The 20,362-nt window shown below is 39.3% G+C and overlaps 2 protein-coding genes across 2 annotated transcripts in view; one reads left to right on the top strand and one right to left on the bottom strand.

The window, feature by feature from the left end:
* The window catches only part of DNASE2B (deoxyribonuclease 2 beta), a 28,062-nt gene extending 21,223 nt beyond the window's left edge, over positions 1-6,839 (bottom strand). Inside the window, exons 1-3 of the mRNA XM_069480165.1 lie at positions 6,729-6,839; positions 5,943-6,151; positions 662-1,027 (exon numbers count right to left, since the gene is read on the bottom strand). Coding sequence (XP_069336266.1) covers positions 662-876 — 215 coding nt within the window. The 5' untranslated portion in view covers positions 877-1,027; positions 5,943-6,151; positions 6,729-6,839. The remainder of the gene's footprint in view (positions 1-661; positions 1,028-5,942; positions 6,152-6,728) is intronic.
* The window catches only part of LOC138390698 (uricase), a 35,074-nt gene continuing 16,219 nt past the window's right edge, over positions 1,508-20,362 (top strand). The window contains exons 1-4 of the mRNA XM_069480166.1: positions 1,508-1,581; positions 15,126-15,344; positions 17,882-17,998; positions 18,097-18,175. Coding sequence (XP_069336267.1) covers positions 1,552-1,581; positions 15,126-15,344; positions 17,882-17,998; positions 18,097-18,175 — 445 coding nt within the window. The 5' untranslated portion in view covers positions 1,508-1,551. The remainder of the gene's footprint in view (positions 1,582-15,125; positions 15,345-17,881; positions 17,999-18,096; positions 18,176-20,362) is intronic.

Genomic DNA, 20,362 nt, shown 5'->3' with positions numbered 1-20,362 from the left:
CAATTTATACAAAGCCTGACACCAACCACACTGGCAGATGTAAACATCCTAATTAAAGAGTGAAAAAGTGATCAAAGTTTTAGGAGAATCCATGACCATAAAGCAACACTGTGTTTGGTGGCTTTGTACAAGAGGCCAGTGACCTACCACCCACTCCAACAGCTGCTTGTGGTGCCAAACAAACAAAGGTTAGCCGAACAGTGCTATATATGATCAGGTGCTCCTTCTCCTTCTTGTAAGGAGGAGTGCGTGCTCCAGTTTCAGAAAAAAAGTAATCTGCCTTCTCTCCTTGGTCAATCTCTAGAAGGACATTGGAAGAGTTGTTAGAAAAGCTACAGTGTAATTAAAGGAAATTGCCATCTGACAGAAGCTGTCAGCTCAATCCACTTCTGTGGCTACTGGCCTTGCCCTGCTGAGAGCAGTGAATCAGGCCCAAGATGGGGGTGGGGGCTGCTCAGCCCTTTCCAGGAGGGCATTCTCTCACTCAGAAGCCTACCACTGTCTGGGAATTTGGCCCATTTGCACACTTCAACTCTGTTTCTTTTTAACAGGTAGGAAGCAGGATGGAAGTTCCCCTTAGGAACTGCACAGTGAGCCCGTCTGTCTCCCATACTCTGACTTTCTATTTGCATCCACCAATCCTTATATTTCATTTACCTACCAATCCACAGCTTTCCCTTCTTCATTTCTGCATGATATTTTTGTTGCCTCCAGCACCTCAAAAAGGGCAAGGAAGAGCAAAGCAAGGGATGTTTTCAGAAGTCTTGCTGTCATTTTCTGTCTGTCTCCTTTATTCCATGCCACAGCAGGAAACTTTCCCCATAGATTGGGGAGTCTGAGTTTCGGGTCTCTCTCAGGCTGTGCTGGCTTTGACATTTGAGTCCTTTTACCTCTGCTGTTCGCTGTTCGGGCACTTTCAGAATGGGATGAATCGCATGTAATTGTGTGATCTGTCACAACATGCCAGCGTGACTCTGGATGTCTTTGTGCTGAACTGTTGACTGATTTGCAAAGTCATCAGAAGGTTCTGGAGAGAAAACAGAGGATATGTAGTTAACTCTTTGGAGTGAACATTGTGTGTGAAACTCAGTGGACAGGGGAACTTCATGTTGATAAGTAGATGTTAAATTAAATATATTTCATGCTTTTTTCTCTCCTGATTGACTCTCTATGAGTGAGAGCAAATGCATGTGGCTCACTCATTAAATAGAAATGACAAAACCTTATGTCTTAGTAATAATTAGTATCTGTCATTTACAATAATTTCTCTCTTAAGAAAATTGTTGTAAAGCGTACTTCAAAATAAGTGCAATTCAATTGTTTTTTTAACCAAAGATATTTACATATCCTCTCCACCTCCCTGGTTTTAGCCACTCAATGTGGTGCTTTACTTCAAAGAGGCCTTGGTGTCCAATTGGCTGCTAGGCAATCAGGTAAACATATTGATCACCCACTCTTCAGGTTAAATAAAAACTATTTCAAACATCTGTTTTGTCCAAACTATTCTTTCTCATTCTTGAAACTGAATCTGAAGTTGAAGGCCAAGAGAAAATGGCCCATTACAATAACGAGTATAAAAAGGTGAGACCATTCTCTTTTTGAAGGAGGGAAGGAGTAGATAGACATATGAAAAGAATTTCTTTAATGCATGATAATTTTGAACCAATAATTACAGATGCTGTGAGAATAAATAGCAGTTTGTTTCATGCCTGGAAATCATGATGGCTCTAATCTGCTCCTCTGATGATGGATCCAGACCTTGTAAATCAGATCACTTCTCGGGTTGTGCTGGAGTTGGTCAGGATTGTTAGGGTTATAGGACAGGGAGGGCAGGTGGCTATGTTTCTCCTAAAACAGAGTTTTGTAAGGAGTGCTCTAGACCACCTTCCCATGTTGCTTGTGGTGCCTGCAAAACAGGCAGAATACTGGGCGTTATCTCAAACCTGCTAAACCAGAATCTTTCCAGTTGAGCACAAGAATCTATGTTTTTAATAAGCTTATTAGTGATGCTGGTGCACAGCAAATTTTGAAACTTGCTGCCCTGAGGCCAAGGCTATGCTGTATCTGGTAGATTCCCAGCCTTCTACAGGGAGCAGACCAAATTGGCTAAACCAAGAAACATTTTTCTTACCATTTCTCCATGGGTAATAATTTTGTTTTATGTATACTTTTATTTTGTTCAGAAAAAAGAATTTCAACAACCTTAACCTCTTTGGCAATTTAAAAAAAAATTTTATCACGTGAAGTTTACTCTTCTCTGTTAAAATGAAATAAAATTAATTTTATTTATTTATTTACATTTTACCTTGTGAAACTTTTTGTTATTATAATGGGAATAGCTGCACACACCAGAGTAGGATTTATTGACGCATTTAGAGAATATAAGCAACTTGTTTTCAGTTATGTAGACTAAAGACAGTTTTTTGAATAGTATAAAATAATTTTTGTTTTCCTCTCCTTATTACATGCTTAGCATAGTGCCTGGTCATAGTAAATGATTTATTGATTCACAAATGTTAGCTGAGATTATTCTTACTACAACCTGAGCTCTTCCTGTAAGGTGGCTGGGGACATCTGTATTAAGATGGTGTTTGCTAAATCCAATTTTATTTCAAGGTCTGGAAAGACAAGGTTAGGTTGGTTTCTTTCACATGGCTTAACTCCCATTGTTGCAGACCTGATCACGCTGATTGTCAGTCAACAACCTTTCTTAAACAATCACTGCTGTGTCTAACACTGTACCAGACATTGAAGGTCTCCGGGGGTTTCAATGTTACCCTAAAGCCTAGATTCTAGTGTGCCTTGGTTTTCACTAAAAGCAGCAAATTAATTTAGCAAGAAACCCATGAATTTGGCAGGTGAAGAAAATGCAAACTAGACAGAATGTTTTTCACAACATTATTCACTTTTGAAGCCTGAGTAGTACAATATTATGAAAATATCATGGCTCCTGATTACCTCTAGAAATAGAGGAGGTTGATTTTATTGTAACTTGGCCAAGTACTCTAAACGAACAAGTAAGAATTCTTTGAATGGGCTTCTTGTTTTATGGTTGAAGGTTTGCATTCAGTCATCAAATAATTCTGGAAAATCTCAGCCTTGATCTCTTCAAATAGTGCCTCTTCCATATCTCTTTATCATCTCTTTCTAGTACATTTTATGTCTCTTTCATTTACTGTAGCTCCTTGTGTGTCTACATTTTTTTTTTTTTTTTTTTTTTTTTTGTTTTTTTTTTTGTTGAGACAGAGTCTCACTTTGTTGCCCAGGCTAGAGTGAGTGCCGTGGCGTCAGCTTAGCTCACAGCAACCTCAGACTCCTGGGCTTAAGCGATCCTACTGCCTCAGCCTCCCGAGTAGCTGGGACTACAGGCATGCGCCACCATGCCCGGCTAATTTTTTCTATATAGATTTTTAGTTGTCCATATAATGTCTTTCTATTTTTAGTAGAGACGGGGTCTCGCTCAGGCTGGTCTCGAACTCCTGACCTTGAGCAATCCACCCGCCTCGGCCTCCCAGAGTGCTAGGATTACAGGCGTGAGCCACCGCGCCCGGCCTTTGTGTGTCTACATTAATCCTTGATTCTTTATTTGGATCCATCTTCCAGTTCTCTAATTCTCTCTTTGGCAACATTAATTTGCTACTTAATCTATCTCTTTGAAATAATTAATTTTTCCTTATTTTTATAATTTCTTCAACATTTTTTAATTGTCAATTGACAATTTGTGTTTAATCTGTTTCTTAATTTGCTTATTAATGCATTTATAGAAGTTCTATTTTTTTTCCCCAAATTTACTTGGTCTTTTTTATGGTCTCATTTCTTGCTCATATGTTCAATCTTCTTCTTTATTCTGTGAAAATATAAACTATATTATTTTATATTTTTGTATCTAATTCTAACATATGAAGTATTTGCAGGTCAGACTTTGCTATCTGTTATTTCTGCAATTCTTTCTCATGTTACCTTGCTATTGTATGCATGCTTGAGTTTTGGCTGTGAGTTCATATTCCTTGAAGCTTTATCTGTGAGAATTTTTTGAGATTGAGATAAAATTGGGTTTCTCTAGAGCCTGGTCTGTACTGGCTTCACCAAGGTTCAGTCATCCTGTGAGGACTCCTCGGAGTCAGGCTGCTGGCTTTATTTATTTATTTTCAATAGCTTTTTAAAGTATGATTTAGGTACCATAGCATTTATCTGTTAAAGTTTAGCTTTACTTTTGTTCACACTTTTACAAGACTGTTGATGGACTGAGTAAAATCCAGAACTTGACATACTGAAGGAAAATGTTTATGTACTTGTGGGAGAAAGGGGAGAGGACTTGAATTATTTTGATGGAAAGAAATGAGGCAAGCAAATGACTCAGGTATTTGTAGAATAAAGAATTATTCTTTATTCTTTATTCATGGGAAATGTGGTCAAAGGAAAACATAAGTAAATAGGTGGAAGAGGACTAGAAAATTATACTTGGTTGATTCTTTCTTATCCTTCAGGTTGCTTTGAGAATGCCAGTTCTTCCTGGAAGCCATCCTTGACCTCTCGTAATCTGGTTTAGGTGTTCCTGCAATACATTCCCAGAGCTCACTGTATGTTGTCAGTTAGAGTAATTACCACAATGTGTTACTAATTACTTGGTTACTTTTCTGAGTCTTCCTCTAGAGAGCAGGAGTCAGAAAACTCCTGTGGGCCAAACCTAGTCCACTGCCTATTTTTGTAAATAAAGTTTTATTGGAACACAGCAAGACCCATTCATTTATGTATTCTATATAGCTACTGTCATGCTATAATGACAGAGTTGAGTAGTTGCAGCAGAGACCCTACAGCCTGAAGAGCATAACATATGAACCGGTTAGTTCTTTATAGTAGAAGTTTGTTGTAGTATATAATCTCTGTGAAGGCAGGACAGTGTCTGCCTTGTTGCATCTCCGGCATATACCACAGTGCTTGTCTCCTAGTAGGAGCTAAATAAACACAAGTGAATGTGTGGACTGAATGAGAAAGGTTTCAGAGACTTCTATTTTGGGATTATGTGGAATTTTGAATGAGTTAAATCTAATCAGAAAAATAAAGTGGATATGTAGTAGGTAGAAGTCCATTAGAAAGAATTTTTAAATATGTAAATTAACTATTTATTAAACCATAGGAAGGCCATGGACCTTATCAGCAAACTACAGGAAAATTTCCCAGGGGGTTGAATATGGAAAGGGAAGGAACTGAATTAACCCACAACACGAAATAATACACTGTTAACTCAAAAGAGCCTGCACTGTTAGCAGTCCACAAGAGAGGGTTTAGTTTCATCAAAACACCACCATTCATACTGTTAATATTAATTTAAAGTTTATTAGTATTGTAGTTTTATTGTTTTAGAGAAATTATAAGCTTCAGGAGTTTAAACTGAACCTAGTGTGGATTTAAATACATTTTAGAAAATTATAATAAAAATAATTATGTCAACACTTGCGGCGTGTCCTTACTTAGCTTTCTTTTAAGAGAGTTCCATTGCTTCCTAAAGTTTGAGAAACTCCTTTTAGGATCTCTCCCTCCAGCCAAGGGCCTGCTTTACAGGCTGTGGGAATCCATTTTAGTGGACCCCCTGGCTTCCATCTCCCGGGGCTCCCATAGGCCAGATGCACTGGACGTTTTCCGAATTCGGTTTCTACCTGCACTTCCACTTTAACATCAGTGGCGTCTAAATCACTGTCACCAGCCCTCAAGCTTTACAGAACCTTTTCGAACTCAGATCCACGCCACCCATCCCATGCCCTCAGCCCCACGGCACCCCCTCCCCGTGTTTCCCTTCTTGGAGTAGTTTCCCAACCTTGCCTGATCCTAACCACTTGTTAAAAACACAGACTTCCACACTGTTCTTCTGGAAATTCCAGATGTCTAGAGATAGGTAGGGCCCAGGGATCTGCATTTTAACAAATGTCCCAGGAAGGTCTTACCGGCAGGCAAGTTTGAGGAACAGGGCTCTAGGGTTTTCTCGGTTCCCCACGCTTCTTCCCCGAGGGTGCCTCTCCACTCATAGGCTAAGTCGGGTCAGTAACTGGCTTGGTGACCTTCACTGGCGCCAGGTTCCTTGTCTGGTGGCCGCAGGGCAGACCCAGAGTGGAGGCCAGTTAGATTGAAGAGGCCCTGAGGCATTGGTACTTCTCTGTTTAAGTGAACCAAGCCATAGTCAAAACAGTTTTTGGCAGATCACCATTTCCTTGCCATCATCTTTGACCGCTTCAGTGCCCAGTAAACATGTTTTCCCAGTAACCGACCAGGAAAGGAATTGTCAGAATCAAAATACAGCCTGTTCAACATCCTTTACTTGGAGAAAACCCAAACTCCTGAGGGTGGCATTCAAGGCCATTCATCACGTCAGCCTGACTGTTTGCCACTTGCCCTCTATACTCCAGTATTCTCCAGTATGCCCTATTCTAAAAAATTTCCCCTCCCTTCTCCGCCCCAGAAAGAATTTTATCATAATGTTTATAAGTGGGGGGGGGGGGGCAGCTAGGTGTAGTGAAAAGAACCAGGCAGACCTGGGTTCCATGCCTGGCCCTGCCTCTCACTAGGCATGTGGTTTTGATCAAATTATTTAACCGTAGTGAGGTTCAGCTTTCTTTTCTAATGGTGGGACCATGATTTCTACTTTCAGAGGGTGCTGTCAGGATTCAGCAAGAGGCTATGTGCCCATCTCCTGGCACATAACTGATGCTCATTAAATGCTGGGTCCTTCTTACCTTGTTTTCTTTCCTTCCATGACAGAGTCATTTCCTTTTCCTTGCAGAGAGACTAAAAACAGCCCTTTGGTGATACGGTTTTACTAAAAACAGTCCTTTGGTGATATGATTTTAAATAGCCACAAATAAGCCCACATTGCTCATGTTTTCAATAGCCTTTATCCAGATAAAAGTCAATGTTCAACTCAAATGAGTGCCCTGTTGTTGAAGGCATGAAGCTGAACTTTCATCCTGCTCCAAAGGGCAACCACCCTTTGATTCTCCCGCTGCTTTACAGCTTAAACATTCCCATGATAAACACAGAATCCATCTGAGTTCATAATCCCCTGTAGTTTAAAAAAATGAGTGCTAGAAAAAGGGATGATTTCGGCAGGGGTAGCTCTTGGTGTGGGATAGGTTCTACCTAGTACAGTGCTTCTTCAGTCTCAGCAGGACTCTTTCCACTATACCAATCTGCCTGTCAGCTGCGTGGCTTTGGGCAGCTCACTTAACATCTCTGAGCTAGTTTATCTTCAAATAGGATTATCTCTACCAAATCACAGGGTGGTTGTGAGGAACAGAAAAGAATGTAGGTACCAGTGGGTGGAAATGTAAACAGTGGTAAAATGGTATATAAATGCAAGTTTCTGCAGCAGCAGGGCCTATTCCCTCCTTTGTTGGAATCATAATGAATGCTTCCTTTCTCTTCCGAATGAATGGAGGGGCCAGCCATCTAACAGAGTGTAGGGACTGTGGTGAAGTGGGAAAGAGCTTGTCATCTAGGGTATGTGAACTGGGCTCTTATACCGTCTCTATCACCTAGTAACTATGTGACCTTGGTAGGTTCCCTAACCTTAGTGTCTTCCTTTGTCAAGGTTGGATAATAATACTTATATCACAGGACTTGTAAAGGATTAGAGGAAATAATATATGCAAATTTCCCAACACATATCAAACCTTTTAAAAATGGTTGCTGCTGTCACTTTTGTTTTCAAGACTTATATATTAGGAAACAGACATCTTTCAATGCATGCATTTCAGCAAAATTTTATTCCAACTGCATGTTTGGAGATCTTCGGCAATTCTGTATTGTGGGATTTTCTGTTCCCAATCTTAGAAGCTCCTGTGAGCCTGCCCAGACAGATTCCCTGCCCTACGGCTATTGGTGCTAGGGAGAGGCTGGCAAGAAAATTATAATAGCATCTCTACTGGCATTCAGTGATGAATTTTTCTTCCTTGGTAACAGGCAGAAGAAAGTGAGCACCTGTAAATGGAGTCTTTATTAGTTAAAAGGTTACCCTTTCTACCATAATTATGCAGACAAATTGTTTTACTGTTTTTGAAACATCTACTTGACAAATCCCTTTAGAGTCTTCCTTTGAACATAATGCAAATCCTCCTCCTTGATAGCAATAATAAGCCACTCTACTGGTTAAAGCAACATGACATTTTCTACTGGATATCAATATTTTCCTGTCTAACATTTAGTAGATCCTAGGCAGCCAAAAAAATACCAGCTGCCTCTAAGATTATTATTCATCATTATTGTTGTTATTAATACGTGTTGTTAAGATCCACCAAAGTGATATTAAAATTGTTCATATGAACACTCATTTTTCTCCTATTAGTTCAGCATTTTTCTCTGAAATTTTTTTGTTCATGAAGGCCTAAGAAAATAGCAGGCAAAGGAGAAACCTTGGCAAAGCATTGGAAGAAATTTTCCAGCACATTTCCAAGACAAAGAGAGAAGCTGTCTCCATGAATAATTCTTTCCTCTACCATGGCACACTGCAACTGAATTGATATTTATACATGTGTGATAAGTCCTAAATCACTAGCATTTTTGTATTTCTATGTACTATAGAGGGTAGAGTTGATGCTTAGAGAAGCTATTCTAAGACTTTAGAGAAAGTTCTAGTTGTTTAAAATTTAAATTTATCGAACTTTCCCCTTATCTTTCCTAATACTGTTCTAATAGTTTTTCTGTAATTAAAATCTACATATATGAACAAACATTTGGTGAATATACACTTATATAAAATCAAAATTCATATTTTAGTATTGGAAAAAGCAAACATTAAAAACAACAATAACCTTAAATAAAGTATTTTCCTTTGCCAGCAGAGTAGAGAAATTCGGTGGCTGAAGTATGGCATACTAGAATCAGGAACATAAAACTATAGCTAAAAGAAGCCACTAAAAAGAAGAAGTTTTGCACAAAAAATAAAAAAATAAAAAAAATGAATGCATGCTAGAGGTTTATCATCTTGACTGCCATACTAAAAAAAAATTTTTTTTCCGTGGGGCCACGGTGTTTTATTTCGAAAGTAGAATAAAAACTTCAAAAACATAATGATTCTTTCTAATTTAATAAAAAATTTTTATTGTTTTCTGTGCATGAGTTATATGCAACTTGAAAAATAGTTCACACAGCTCCCAAGGTAAAGAGATGTGTAAATTACATGTGCTTCACGAGGCCCCGGGTTCAAAACTAGCATGAGTTAAATACAACCCACATGGCAGTTAATGTGTTAAATAGTTGGAAACTGTGCCAAAATATTACTACTCCTGATAATATTTAATAATATAGAGGCCCATGGGCAGTTTCACAAGGATTTTAATTTTCTGAGAGTAATTTGAGCTCATAAGTGATACAAACAAACTTTATTTCTTTTCCTTGCAAGAGTTCTTGTACAAAAATATAGACTGATGTAGGTTGGGTCTCCCTGTAATCCTCCACCTCATCTTGTAACCAGAAAATATGAACCTGAAGCTGAATTGGTAAGAGTGACTTAGTGCTGAAAACAATGTTTTTCCTACTTAAATAAAAATGACCTAAATTTTCTGAAGTAATCTGCAAAACGAGGGAGCTTGTTCTATGGACAAATGATTTATGACAATTTTCAAAGCACTGTCAAGTGCTGTGATGAATGTAAAGATGATGTGATTTGCCTTTAAGACATTGATACTCAGAATACTGAGACGTGTACACAAATAAGAATAATGAAGAACGTGATCTCAACAGCTAGTAACTGTTCAGGCCGGGAGCAGTGGCTCATGCCTGTAATCCTAGCACTCTAGGAGACCGAGGCGGTTGGTTCATTTGAGCTCAGGAGTTCGAGATCAGCCTGAACAAGAGCGAGACCCGTCCCTACTAAAAATAGAAAGAAATTAGCTGGACAACTAAAAATATATATAGAAAAAATTAGCCAGGCATGATGGCGCATGCCTGTAGTCCCAGCTACTCAGGAGGCTGAGGCAGGAGGATCGCTCGAGCCCAGGAGTTTGAGGTTGCTGTGAGCTAGGCTGACGCCTCAGCACTCACTCTAGCCCGGGCAACAGAGTGAGACTCTGTCGCAAAACAAACAAAACAACAACAACAAAAAACAGCTAGTAACTGTTCACCTAAAGTGCACTGGGAGTTCAAAGGCAAGAGATGTTATTTCCTATTGGGGACATCAGGGAGGTTCAATGCAGGACGACCCATGATACGTGGAGAGGGCATTCTACATAGACGGGGAAAAGTGTTGGTCAGTGGTTTAAAATCACAGAGACTTAAAGTCAAATCCTGGCAGTGAGGTGAAAGAAATGTTCTTCTTTCTGCCTTAGTCCTTATCTAGAAAATGGGCAAATTCATTTGGTATCTGGTATATGAAAGTACAAATATATGAATGTTGTTACTGAAAGAAAGCATGGCTAAATGCACAGAGCTAGAAAGTATGGCATATGGCTGGAGAAGAGTATTAGCTTTATATAAAGATTTGCCCACAATGTGTATAAGCAGCTAGGATTAATTTAAAATATTGTTAATATTTGCAGAGATTTGTTTTATTAATAGCACATCTACAGCACAAAACAATGCACACTGATATGGGGGGATGTCTTCTTTATCACAAAGAAAAGCAAAGCTATCTCCCTATGACTTAGCAATGGAACTGATATCAAATATGCTTTTGGTGAAATTGGCAGGCCAGATAATGATGATAGCTAACATTTACTGACACTTACTATGTGCTAGTCACTGTTCTAAGCATTTACTTTCAACTCCACAACAATTTTAGGAAATAGGTGCAATCATTATCCTATTTTACAGATCAAAATGGGAAGGACAAAAAGATTAGGTAACTTGCATGGGGCCATATGGTTAGCAAGTGGTGGAGCCAGAATTCAAACTCAGGCAGTCAGAGCCTTGAGCCTTAACCTTTACATTGTCGTTCCCTTGTATCCAGGGGGCTGTACACTGAGAAGGACCAAGTCATCTCCCCCTCACTATCTCGTGGCTAGTTGTTAGACCACAGCAAAGTCAGTTTGACCAAAGCAGCCACAGCAATTTGGAGCCCAGTGACACAGAGCAGTGGTTCTTAAACTTTCATTCCTTTTTGGAATCTGATGAAATTCTGCGAACATCCATCCTCCACAAACATAAAATTTCAGTTACAACTTCATGTGGTACACAGTTCTGCCTCAAATCCATCTACTGGGCCTTCTAGAGGTTAACAGATTCCAGGCTAAGAACCCCTAGACCTCTGTCACTTTCAATATGGTCTGGAAATAAGAGGACACTCAGTATCTTGTTGTACAAGTGGACATTCATAAGAGTCATTGAAAATCCCTGAGCGTGCTCTCCAGCATTACTCGCAGAGAAGTAATTATTCTCTATCCCTTTATACTTCAAGACGTGTATTTTTCTTGTGGGAGTCAGGTAAAGATTTATTCCTGCTGATATTTTGTCCAGAGTATTAACGCTAGGAAATTGAGTTTCCTTTTGTAACTTTGTTTCTTCAAGCTACATAAGCCTGAGGAAGCACAGCTGAAAGTGTGGACGTGAGAGATCATGAGAAGTTAAATAAGGCCAAGGTACCTGGAGGAGAGGGGGAGCCAGCAGTCAGCCTCCTCATAGCAGCAGCCCTTTGGTTTTGCCCACGCCAGTTCTGGATTCGTGTGCACCTGAGGCATTTGTTGATAACTGGAAGGATCCTTAATACAAAATTTGATATATAATTGTTATTTATCGATGGTAATTATAGCTAACATTAGCTGAACACTTACTATTTGCCAGGCACTTTTCTAAGTGCTTTATGATTTTTTCTCATGTAATCCTCACGTCAGTCCTGAGGGCTGGACACTACTATTATACTCTACTATTATACACTACTATTATACTCTATTATACTACTACTATACAGATGGAGAAATTTGCCTCCGTGCAGAGCTAACAGGTGGCAGAACAAGGATTCCACCTGGGCTGGGTGACTCTGAAGCCCAAAGCCCATCATTTCAGCCACCTGTCCGCCCTCCAGAAGAGAGCAACCTTCGTATTTCACTGTACAGTTATCCTGGACGTAGATGTCTGCACCATACTCTGCGTTTTACGCTTTGGGGTTCTGACGCCTACTACTAATTTCTGTGACTACAGAACTAGGGGACAACAGCTTCAGTACTGGTCCAGGCCATTATCTGTTGTGTCAAGTCCTGCTAAGAGATTTCTGTAGGTGTCCTACACGGGACTTGTTCCGTCTTGCTCCAGGCTCAGATGCTTAGGTCCTTTTTATTCTGACTCATTGCTCAGTAAGCTTGATTACTCAGGCTTTACTCAAGTGCCAAGCCCTGCTTAGCCAGGGTCCCGCTAGGGGGCGCTGACCTCTCCTGCGTGTGTCTCGTGTGATCTCTGGCCTGGGATGGCTGAGCTGCGCCGGGGCTCTGTCTATTAGCAATGTGAACACTCCGTGCTGCATCACCGACTCTCTATACTCAGTCCTGCCCTTCTGGGCCTTTGTTCTCTGGCCAGCTGTGCCTGTGATCTCCAGGCTGTGGTGATCAGAGGGCATAAGTTCCTTGCCCTGCTTTCCCAGGAAGAGGAACTTCCTGATCGGGGTCTGAGCTGAAGCGGCTCTTCCGGAATTGAGATCTTTCGTGTGTTTTTATTAACTATTCTGTGTCATCACACAAGAAGCGGAGGTGGTGGTGGCACCATCCATTCATTCATGACACATTTATTAAGCACCTATTTATGTTCCGGGCATTGTGCTGAGTGCTGGGGTTGCCATGGTAACCACAATTGAACTTGTTCCTGCTTTCATAGTTTACTGTTTTTGAATGATTCAGACACATGAAGAGGCAATTGCAATACAATTTGATAAAGATTCTGCAAAGGCAATGACAAGTATTTTCAGAGCACCTAAAAGGGGCACCTACTCCAGACTTGAAGAGCTGAGGCAGATTACCTGGGGGAAGTGGCACCTGAGACCTGAAGGATGATGAGAAGAAGTTAGGCAGGTGAACAGCTTGGTGTTTGGATAGCGAGGAAGGGAAAGAGTGTTCCAGAAAGAAGAAATAGCAAATTGAAAGGCCCATAGACAGAAAGCACACAGCAGCCGGGCAGCCACAGTTAGCTCAGCAGAGTTTGCGGTAAGGTGTGGCCAGATGGGAAGCTGGAGAGGCGAACAGGGTGGCTATCATTTAGTCCTTCTGTATGCCATGTAGCTACCACTCGCCTTCCCAGGCTAAGCTACTGTAGCTTGGATATTTAGTGGCAGGAGTGGGGTGATTTGTTGAGTCCTGCTGTGGGTTGGGGATGATGGACAATCTCAGAGACCTTTGGCTCTACACCCTAGCCCAGACCACCCAGGGGCCCCAAGCCAGTCAAATGCTTCCTCCTCCAGGCAGAATCCCTTGTGGCTCAAGACACACTGCAGTGCTCTCCACTCCCAAACCTGGTGCCCTTAATCAAGGTCGCCTCTGCTACCTCTGCTGCTGCTGCTGCTTTCACAGCCAGGCCTGACGTGGCCAGTCTTGCTGGGGTTGACCTCAGTGTACCGCTAGCTACCAGGATCTAGCAGCTGCCTTTCACATTTAAAGGCAGCCCTGCAAGGTAGAGGAGCTTAACTCCATTTGCAAAAATGGGGAAACTGAGGCTCAAAACATTAAATTACTTGTCTTAAGCCACAAAGCTATAAATGGCAAGGTTGAATTTGGACCTGGTCAGGTCACAAAGGTACTACAACAACCCCACAACTTCTCTTTCTGGATCATTGCGGTTCTTATTAGGATCCCTTAAGTCTGCTCTTTTGGTTTTCTTATTGACCCTTTTCTTGAAGACGGGTCCTGCAAAGGTTGGGCCAGAGGCTTTTAGGAGGACTTCCATGAGTTTTTCCTTAAGCTGCCACATAGGAAGGACTGAATCCAGGTACCTCAGCCTCCCAGGGCATGTTAAATGACCCACCCAGCTCCAGCCCCGAGATTGGAGACAGCTTCCCATTCCCCACTTTAATGGAGAATAGCAACAATTTCTGATGTTGGCTAGTAGTTTTGAATTCCCCTCAGAGGATCTGGTGATTTTTATGCAAATAGAGTTTTAGGCAGCCCTTGGTGTATCTGAACATCCTAAGTACGATTTGCAAGTAAGATTCCCTCTTTGTCTCCCTACTAGACTCTCACTGCATGCTGTTTTTTATTTACTTTTACTTTCGTCGCCTTCTTTTATTACCATTTTAGTGTTCAAATTCCATGCTAAATGTTTTTTTGTCCCTCTGTTCCTTCCTTCTGCCTCTTCTCTCAAACACCAGTAAAGCCCAGGGACAAGCCTATGGATTCTACCTGCGGAGATGGACATGTTCGCTAGCTAAGCTCCAGCTTCAGACAAGGGTAGTAATGAATCAATCACTAGGGTTTCATTAAGCGTCTCTTCGCTAAAAGCATAACTCTCCCTGCAGCCAGACAGCCCTGGCTCTGGACTCCTGAAGGTAATCTGGGCCCTGTCGCTAATTACTCTTCTTCCCGGCAGCAAGTAGAAAGGCAATTTTCAAATTGTTTCTATTGATCACAGGGCATTTTTCTTCAGAATATCACTCTCCGTTAAAAAGTGCATGTAATTATTTCCAGTTATTAATAACATAGTCAAGAAATTTTATAGAAGAAAGGCAGTTTACATAGTGGCCACTCTACAGTTTGGAGTCAATAGACTTGAGTGCAAATCCTGGCTGTGTCCTTTACTAGCCATGTGAACTGGGGCACATCACTTCATCTTTTTGAAACTCAGTTTACCCCTCTGTAAAATGGAATTATTAGTTCACAGAGCTGTTACAGGATTAGGTTAGCAGGGATTAAATAAAATAGAGCAAGTTAGCATAATTTTGACCCAGGAGGTTCTTTTATTATTATTTATCATTATTATCAAGAAAGCCATATACCTGTCTGTCTTTAGAGCACTCTGAAATGTTTTCATTTGCTTCTTGGAATTCTTTTTTTCTATACAAGTTCCCATTCTTCTTCAAAGGTAGAATGTGATATTGCTTCCATAAATACTCTGAATCTTGCCTTTTATAATTGTATGATAAAATTAAAGCTTAAAGAAATTGCCGCTGACTTTTTTGCTTTTACGTAGCCTTCTTCAATAAGATGACTATGTTTTCATTGCAGAATGATGAGGTGGAGTTTGTCCGAACTGGCTATGGGAAGGATATGGTAAAAGTTCTCCGTATTCAGCGAGATGGGAAATACCACAGCATTAAAGAGGTGGCAACTTCAGTGCAACTTACTCTGAGTTCCAAAAAAGATTATTTGCATGGAGATAATTCAGACATCATCCCTACAGACACTATCAAGAACACAGTTCATGTCTTGGCAAAATTCAAAGGGGTATGTGTCATTCTTCTCAGATGCTGCCTACCTTGATGTGGAGTTTGCTATCAGATAGCATGGGGGTGGTACTTGCTTATTTCAAGTTCCCTTTACCTTTTAACCTATTTTTATACTTAAGCCATTTTAAAAGTTTTCTGTCTTAAAATGTTCAGGAGTGCAGAAAAGTTTGCATTTATTTATTTAGTTATTTACTTATTTATTAATTTATTTTTTGAGACGGAGTCTTGGTCTGTTGCCCGGGCTAGAGTACTTGCCGGGGCTAGAGTGCCATGGGGTCAGCCTAGCTCACAGCAACCTCAAGCTCCTGGTCTCAAGCAATCCTCTTAGCTTAGCCTCTCCAGTAGCTGGGACTACAGGCGCTCCCCACCACGCCCAGATAATTTTTTGTTTCTATTTTTGTTGCCTAGCTATTTTTTTTCTAATTTTAGTAGAGACGGGGGTCTTGCTTTTGCTCAGGCTGGTCTCGAACTCCTGACCTCCAGCGATTCTCCTGCCTCAGTCTCCCAGAGTGCTAGGATTACAGGCATGAGTCACCTGCGACCGGCCATGCTTTTTTTTTTTTTTTTAAACCCACTTCTTTTTTTTGTTTTTTTTTAGCTCTGATTTCACTACAATCTTTTAAGCAGAGAATCTTATTGGACAAATTTAGCATGTTATCTTTAATCAGGATCATAGCCAGATCAAGGTCCTGAGGTTTCAGAATAGAATTTAAGACCTTTTTGCTGTGCATTTCTTTGAGTCATATCATATATTTTTTTCTTTTAGAATGGAGTGCATTTGTAAAAGAAAATACCATTTCTCCTGTTGTTACTACAGAAGAAAATCTTGAATATAAGACACATTTCTTCTTATTCTTGAAATTTATTTGTCCAAATATTAATGCCTTCCTAACTTTCTCGACTCCATTACCACTTACTATCTGTATATGGTGGTTAATAGCACTTTTCAAGAGGGACTCAAATCTGATTGAATTGATATTTTAACACTTCTACCATTGGTTTCTTTAAGTGTGAGAGACCACCAGCCTATTTCTGGGCAGTTCAAGATAATTTGTTACTTGCCAATAAGTCTAAAAAGACAAGAAATGTGTACTGGAAAGCTTCTTTTCTTATGTTTTTGCATGAAGTCCATACCCATAATGCATTAAATGAATAAACGAATTACAATATAAATTCTGCAAGCCCTATTTCCGCCGTGAACCTTTCTCTTGCTAATCAGAATGGCCCAGCAAATGTATACAGGGCTATGTAAAAAGGAATTGCTTGCTCTCTTAAAAAAAAATTTGAAAATAGGCCTGTACTATGATATAGAAGACGGCCAGGTACCACAGATTATTATATTTCCTATACTGTGTGAGAGATTGCAGAAAAGTGAAGGATGGACCCCAATTTAAAAACAATTTAAATTCATTCATTATAGTTAGAGTGACCATATAATTTCTTATCTAAACCAGGATGCTTTTCAGCGTGAAATAGGACGCTATTAATGATTATTCTGGGACAACAGGTATAAAACAGAACTATGCTGGGAAACCTGTATAAATAGTCCACCTTAATTATAGGCAAAGGCATTAATAATCTGTACACTCGTCTAGGCCATAAAATATTGCCCAGAGATTAATATGCAGGGTTGTATGGAAGTGGGGATTTACTTTATGGGGTTAGAGAGCTGTGAATGATCAATGCAAGGTGAGGAAGGTGAGGTGGCCCTTGGGAAACTGGGAGGCCCGTTTGCAAACCTCATGAAGTGTCCAGAGTATTATGGTGTGCTGTTGTTGGTATAGGTGATGACTAAGCTCACCATGAAGAGAATCTGAATATTGAGTTACTTTTTGCTCAGCGACTGACACGTCCTCTTCTACAAAATGGGTTTCTTGTGAAAACAAGAGGGTCTCACCCAGTGATAGTGATTATTAACTTCACTTAGGAGCTCTAGTGAGAAATTGGGATAAGACCCTTCATCTCTTGAGATTCTTTCTAATTCTGTACTTCTCTCATTCTAAAAAGCAATTAATCAGGAAAGAGAGCTTCGTGAGTATTGTCAAAAGACAAACTTACAACAAATGTAGTTATAAATTTAATTGCTTTTATGTACCATTAGGGGCAGCCTCCATTCTACAAAAGAGAGTGAGAGCTCCCACTGGGCAATGACTGAATGGTGGATTTTATAAGGTGGGAACAAGGAAACGGAACAATAGAAAAAATATAGATTGGTCAACATCAGGTTACTTGAGGTTACTTTCTTGTAGGGCTTAAAGCAGAGGAGACTTCCTTATTATGCTGACTCAGATAGACTGGAATCTCCTGTTTTCAGGAAGAACTAGTCTGTTTAGGGATCTATCTGCTTCCTTAAATTTCAGTTTGATTATGTGGCATGTAGCACGAGTGACTCCATTTTGGCTTGGTCTGGTATGTTGGGGCCTAGTGCAGGAGCTCAGTCCAAAACAATGGCCTCCCATTAATTTTATTTAACAGTATTTAAAAATTATTTGTAAATGGGGTGAATATTTATAATAGCACTGTTTCTTTTTACAGATCAAAAGCATAGAAGACTTTGCTCTCCATATCTGTGAGCATTTCCTTTCGTCTTTTAACCATGTCATCCGAGCTCACGTCCACATGGAAGAAGTTCCTTGGAAGCGTTTTGAAAAGGTTATCTTACTTATTTGTGCTCCCAGTTTAAGTAAAGAAATTGGCTTTATGGCACGTGCTGAAATTTCACTGGAAACATTTTTTTCCCTAATTTTCAGAATGGAGTTAAGCATGTCCATGCATTTATTCACACTCCCACTGGAACACATTTCTGTGAGGTTGAACAGATGAGGAATGGTAAGAACTATTTTTCATGCTTTGATTCTACAATAGTGACTTCAGGATTCTTTTTTCTTTCTTCTCAACAACTCTGTTAACATTGAGGAAAATTACAGAGAATTAAATCTGAGATGGAAATGAACATTGTGACTTTGGATTACATTAAAGAATTATCTACTTTTTATCTTAAAAATATAAAAATGAAATATTTCATTTTGCAACAAAACCTGGGGGTCGAGTGGGGTAGACCATTTTTGTTACAAGATTTTGAGGTAGGCAGAATAAAAAAGGCCCAGGCTGACAAGAACACATATCTCTGAATTTTTTGACCAATATTTTTGGTACCATACTATGCAATAATTATAGTAACCTTTATAGGAAATGTTTACTAAATAACAATCAAGTTGTCCTGAAATTCTATTTGCATAATAAAACCACTAATATTACTATAATTTCTATAAAATGAATCTCACTTAAAGTAGCAATGACAATTATATAATTCTATTTCCAAGAAATTTAAAAATTAACTGTAGCATATAATTACAATATAGACCTTATTAGTACTGATAATTTAACTCAGCAAATATTAAAATTTCCAAAGCTTGTATTTTACTGATTTGTTGAGGTTGTCAGAGCAGAGTTCAATGATTGGCTGAGAGTTAGACAAGAGGACCTCTAAGAACCATAGAGCTAAAGAAGGTAGAAATGTCTTCATCCTAATAAAAAGAAACTTCAATGATCATTATAAAATGAAAGTGTGGATGCTAAACTTTTTTCTTTTTCTATTTTCCTTTCCTCCTCTCCCCTCCACTTTCCTCTTTTTGCTGTTGCTTTATCTCCTCTTTCTTTCTTTTCTAAATCTCCTCAGTAAGAATTTGAGGTGACATCTAATACACATCAGGCATATTATCAGGTATAAAATATAGTCTTTCTCATTCTGAATTCTATTAGATAATGTCCTCCTTAGAAAGTTCTAGTATATTAGTTATTATTTAATGTATGTGACTATCTGTATCAAAGTCTAGACATAGCTAGGCCCTTATCAGTGTTTGATTAATAGTTATAAAATTATTGTCCTATAAGAGAGACTAGTTATTGTATTAAGTTGAAAGATGATTTTTATCCCCCAGATATGTAGCCATATGATATATTAGCACTCTGACTGAGCTGTTTGTTAGTTAAATTGGAACTAACTTCTTTTCTTTCTTCCCTCTTCTCTCTCTCCCTCTCCCTCCCTTATTCCTTCTTTCTTTTCTTCCTTACTTCTTGCCTTAGTTATATGACTTTGGAGGAGAAGGCAAGAAAAGTTTCCTGACTCTTATGCCAGTGTTTTCCTGCCCACACCATACTGAATACCCTCATAAAATTAGAAACTCTAAACCAACTGTCTCCAACTGAAATACAATGCAAGCCATGTATGTAATTTTAAAATTTTCTAGTAGTCACATTAGAAAAGCAAAAAGAAATGAGGGAAATTAATTAATAATTAACATTAATAACATATTTTATTTAATGCAATATAGCCAAAATATTTCAGTATACAGTAAATATAAAAAGTTATTAATGAAATATTTCACATTCTTTTTACAAAATTAAAATTTTGAAATCTTTTATTTTATATTTACAGCACATCTTGAGTCACACTAGCTGTAGTTCAAATGCTCGACAGCCACATGACTAGTGGCTACTGTATTGATTAGCACAGCTCTAAACTGTTTTTCAGTGACTTTTGGAATGCTTAGTACATTCTTCATTCAACTTTCAATTATGTAAAATAATAGCAGGGGCTAGAATTAGACTTCAGGAAAGCTAATTAAAAAAATGAGAGTATTTATGAAAAGTGCTTAGGTCATTCATTCATGTACTATTCATTCAATAATTAGATTTTGAGGACTTATTATACATATAAGGAGCTGTAGATAGAGTTGAATAAGACATCCTCTGACCCTAGTGAGTTTACAATAGATCAATAATAGGAGACAGACTTATAAACAGATTTATTGCAATATGAGGGGCCAGAGGGATTAAAGGCATGCTATAGGAACAGAGAGGTGCAAAAAAACTAACTCTTCCCAGAGCAGTCCAGAAAGCTTGACAGGGGAGGAGGAAATATTTCAATCGGCTTTTGAAAACTGATTGAGAACATGCTGGCATAGAAGGGAGAAAGGGAATTATAGGCAGAAGAGACAGGATACACATGAGTAG

The sequence above is a fragment of the Eulemur rufifrons genome, chromosome 8 (genome assembly GCF_041146395.1).
Source record: "Eulemur rufifrons isolate Redbay chromosome 8, OSU_ERuf_1, whole genome shotgun sequence".
NCBI lineage: Eukaryota > Metazoa > Chordata > Mammalia > Primates > Lemuridae > Eulemur > Eulemur rufifrons.
This window is presented reverse-complemented; position numbering and strand designations above follow the sequence as displayed.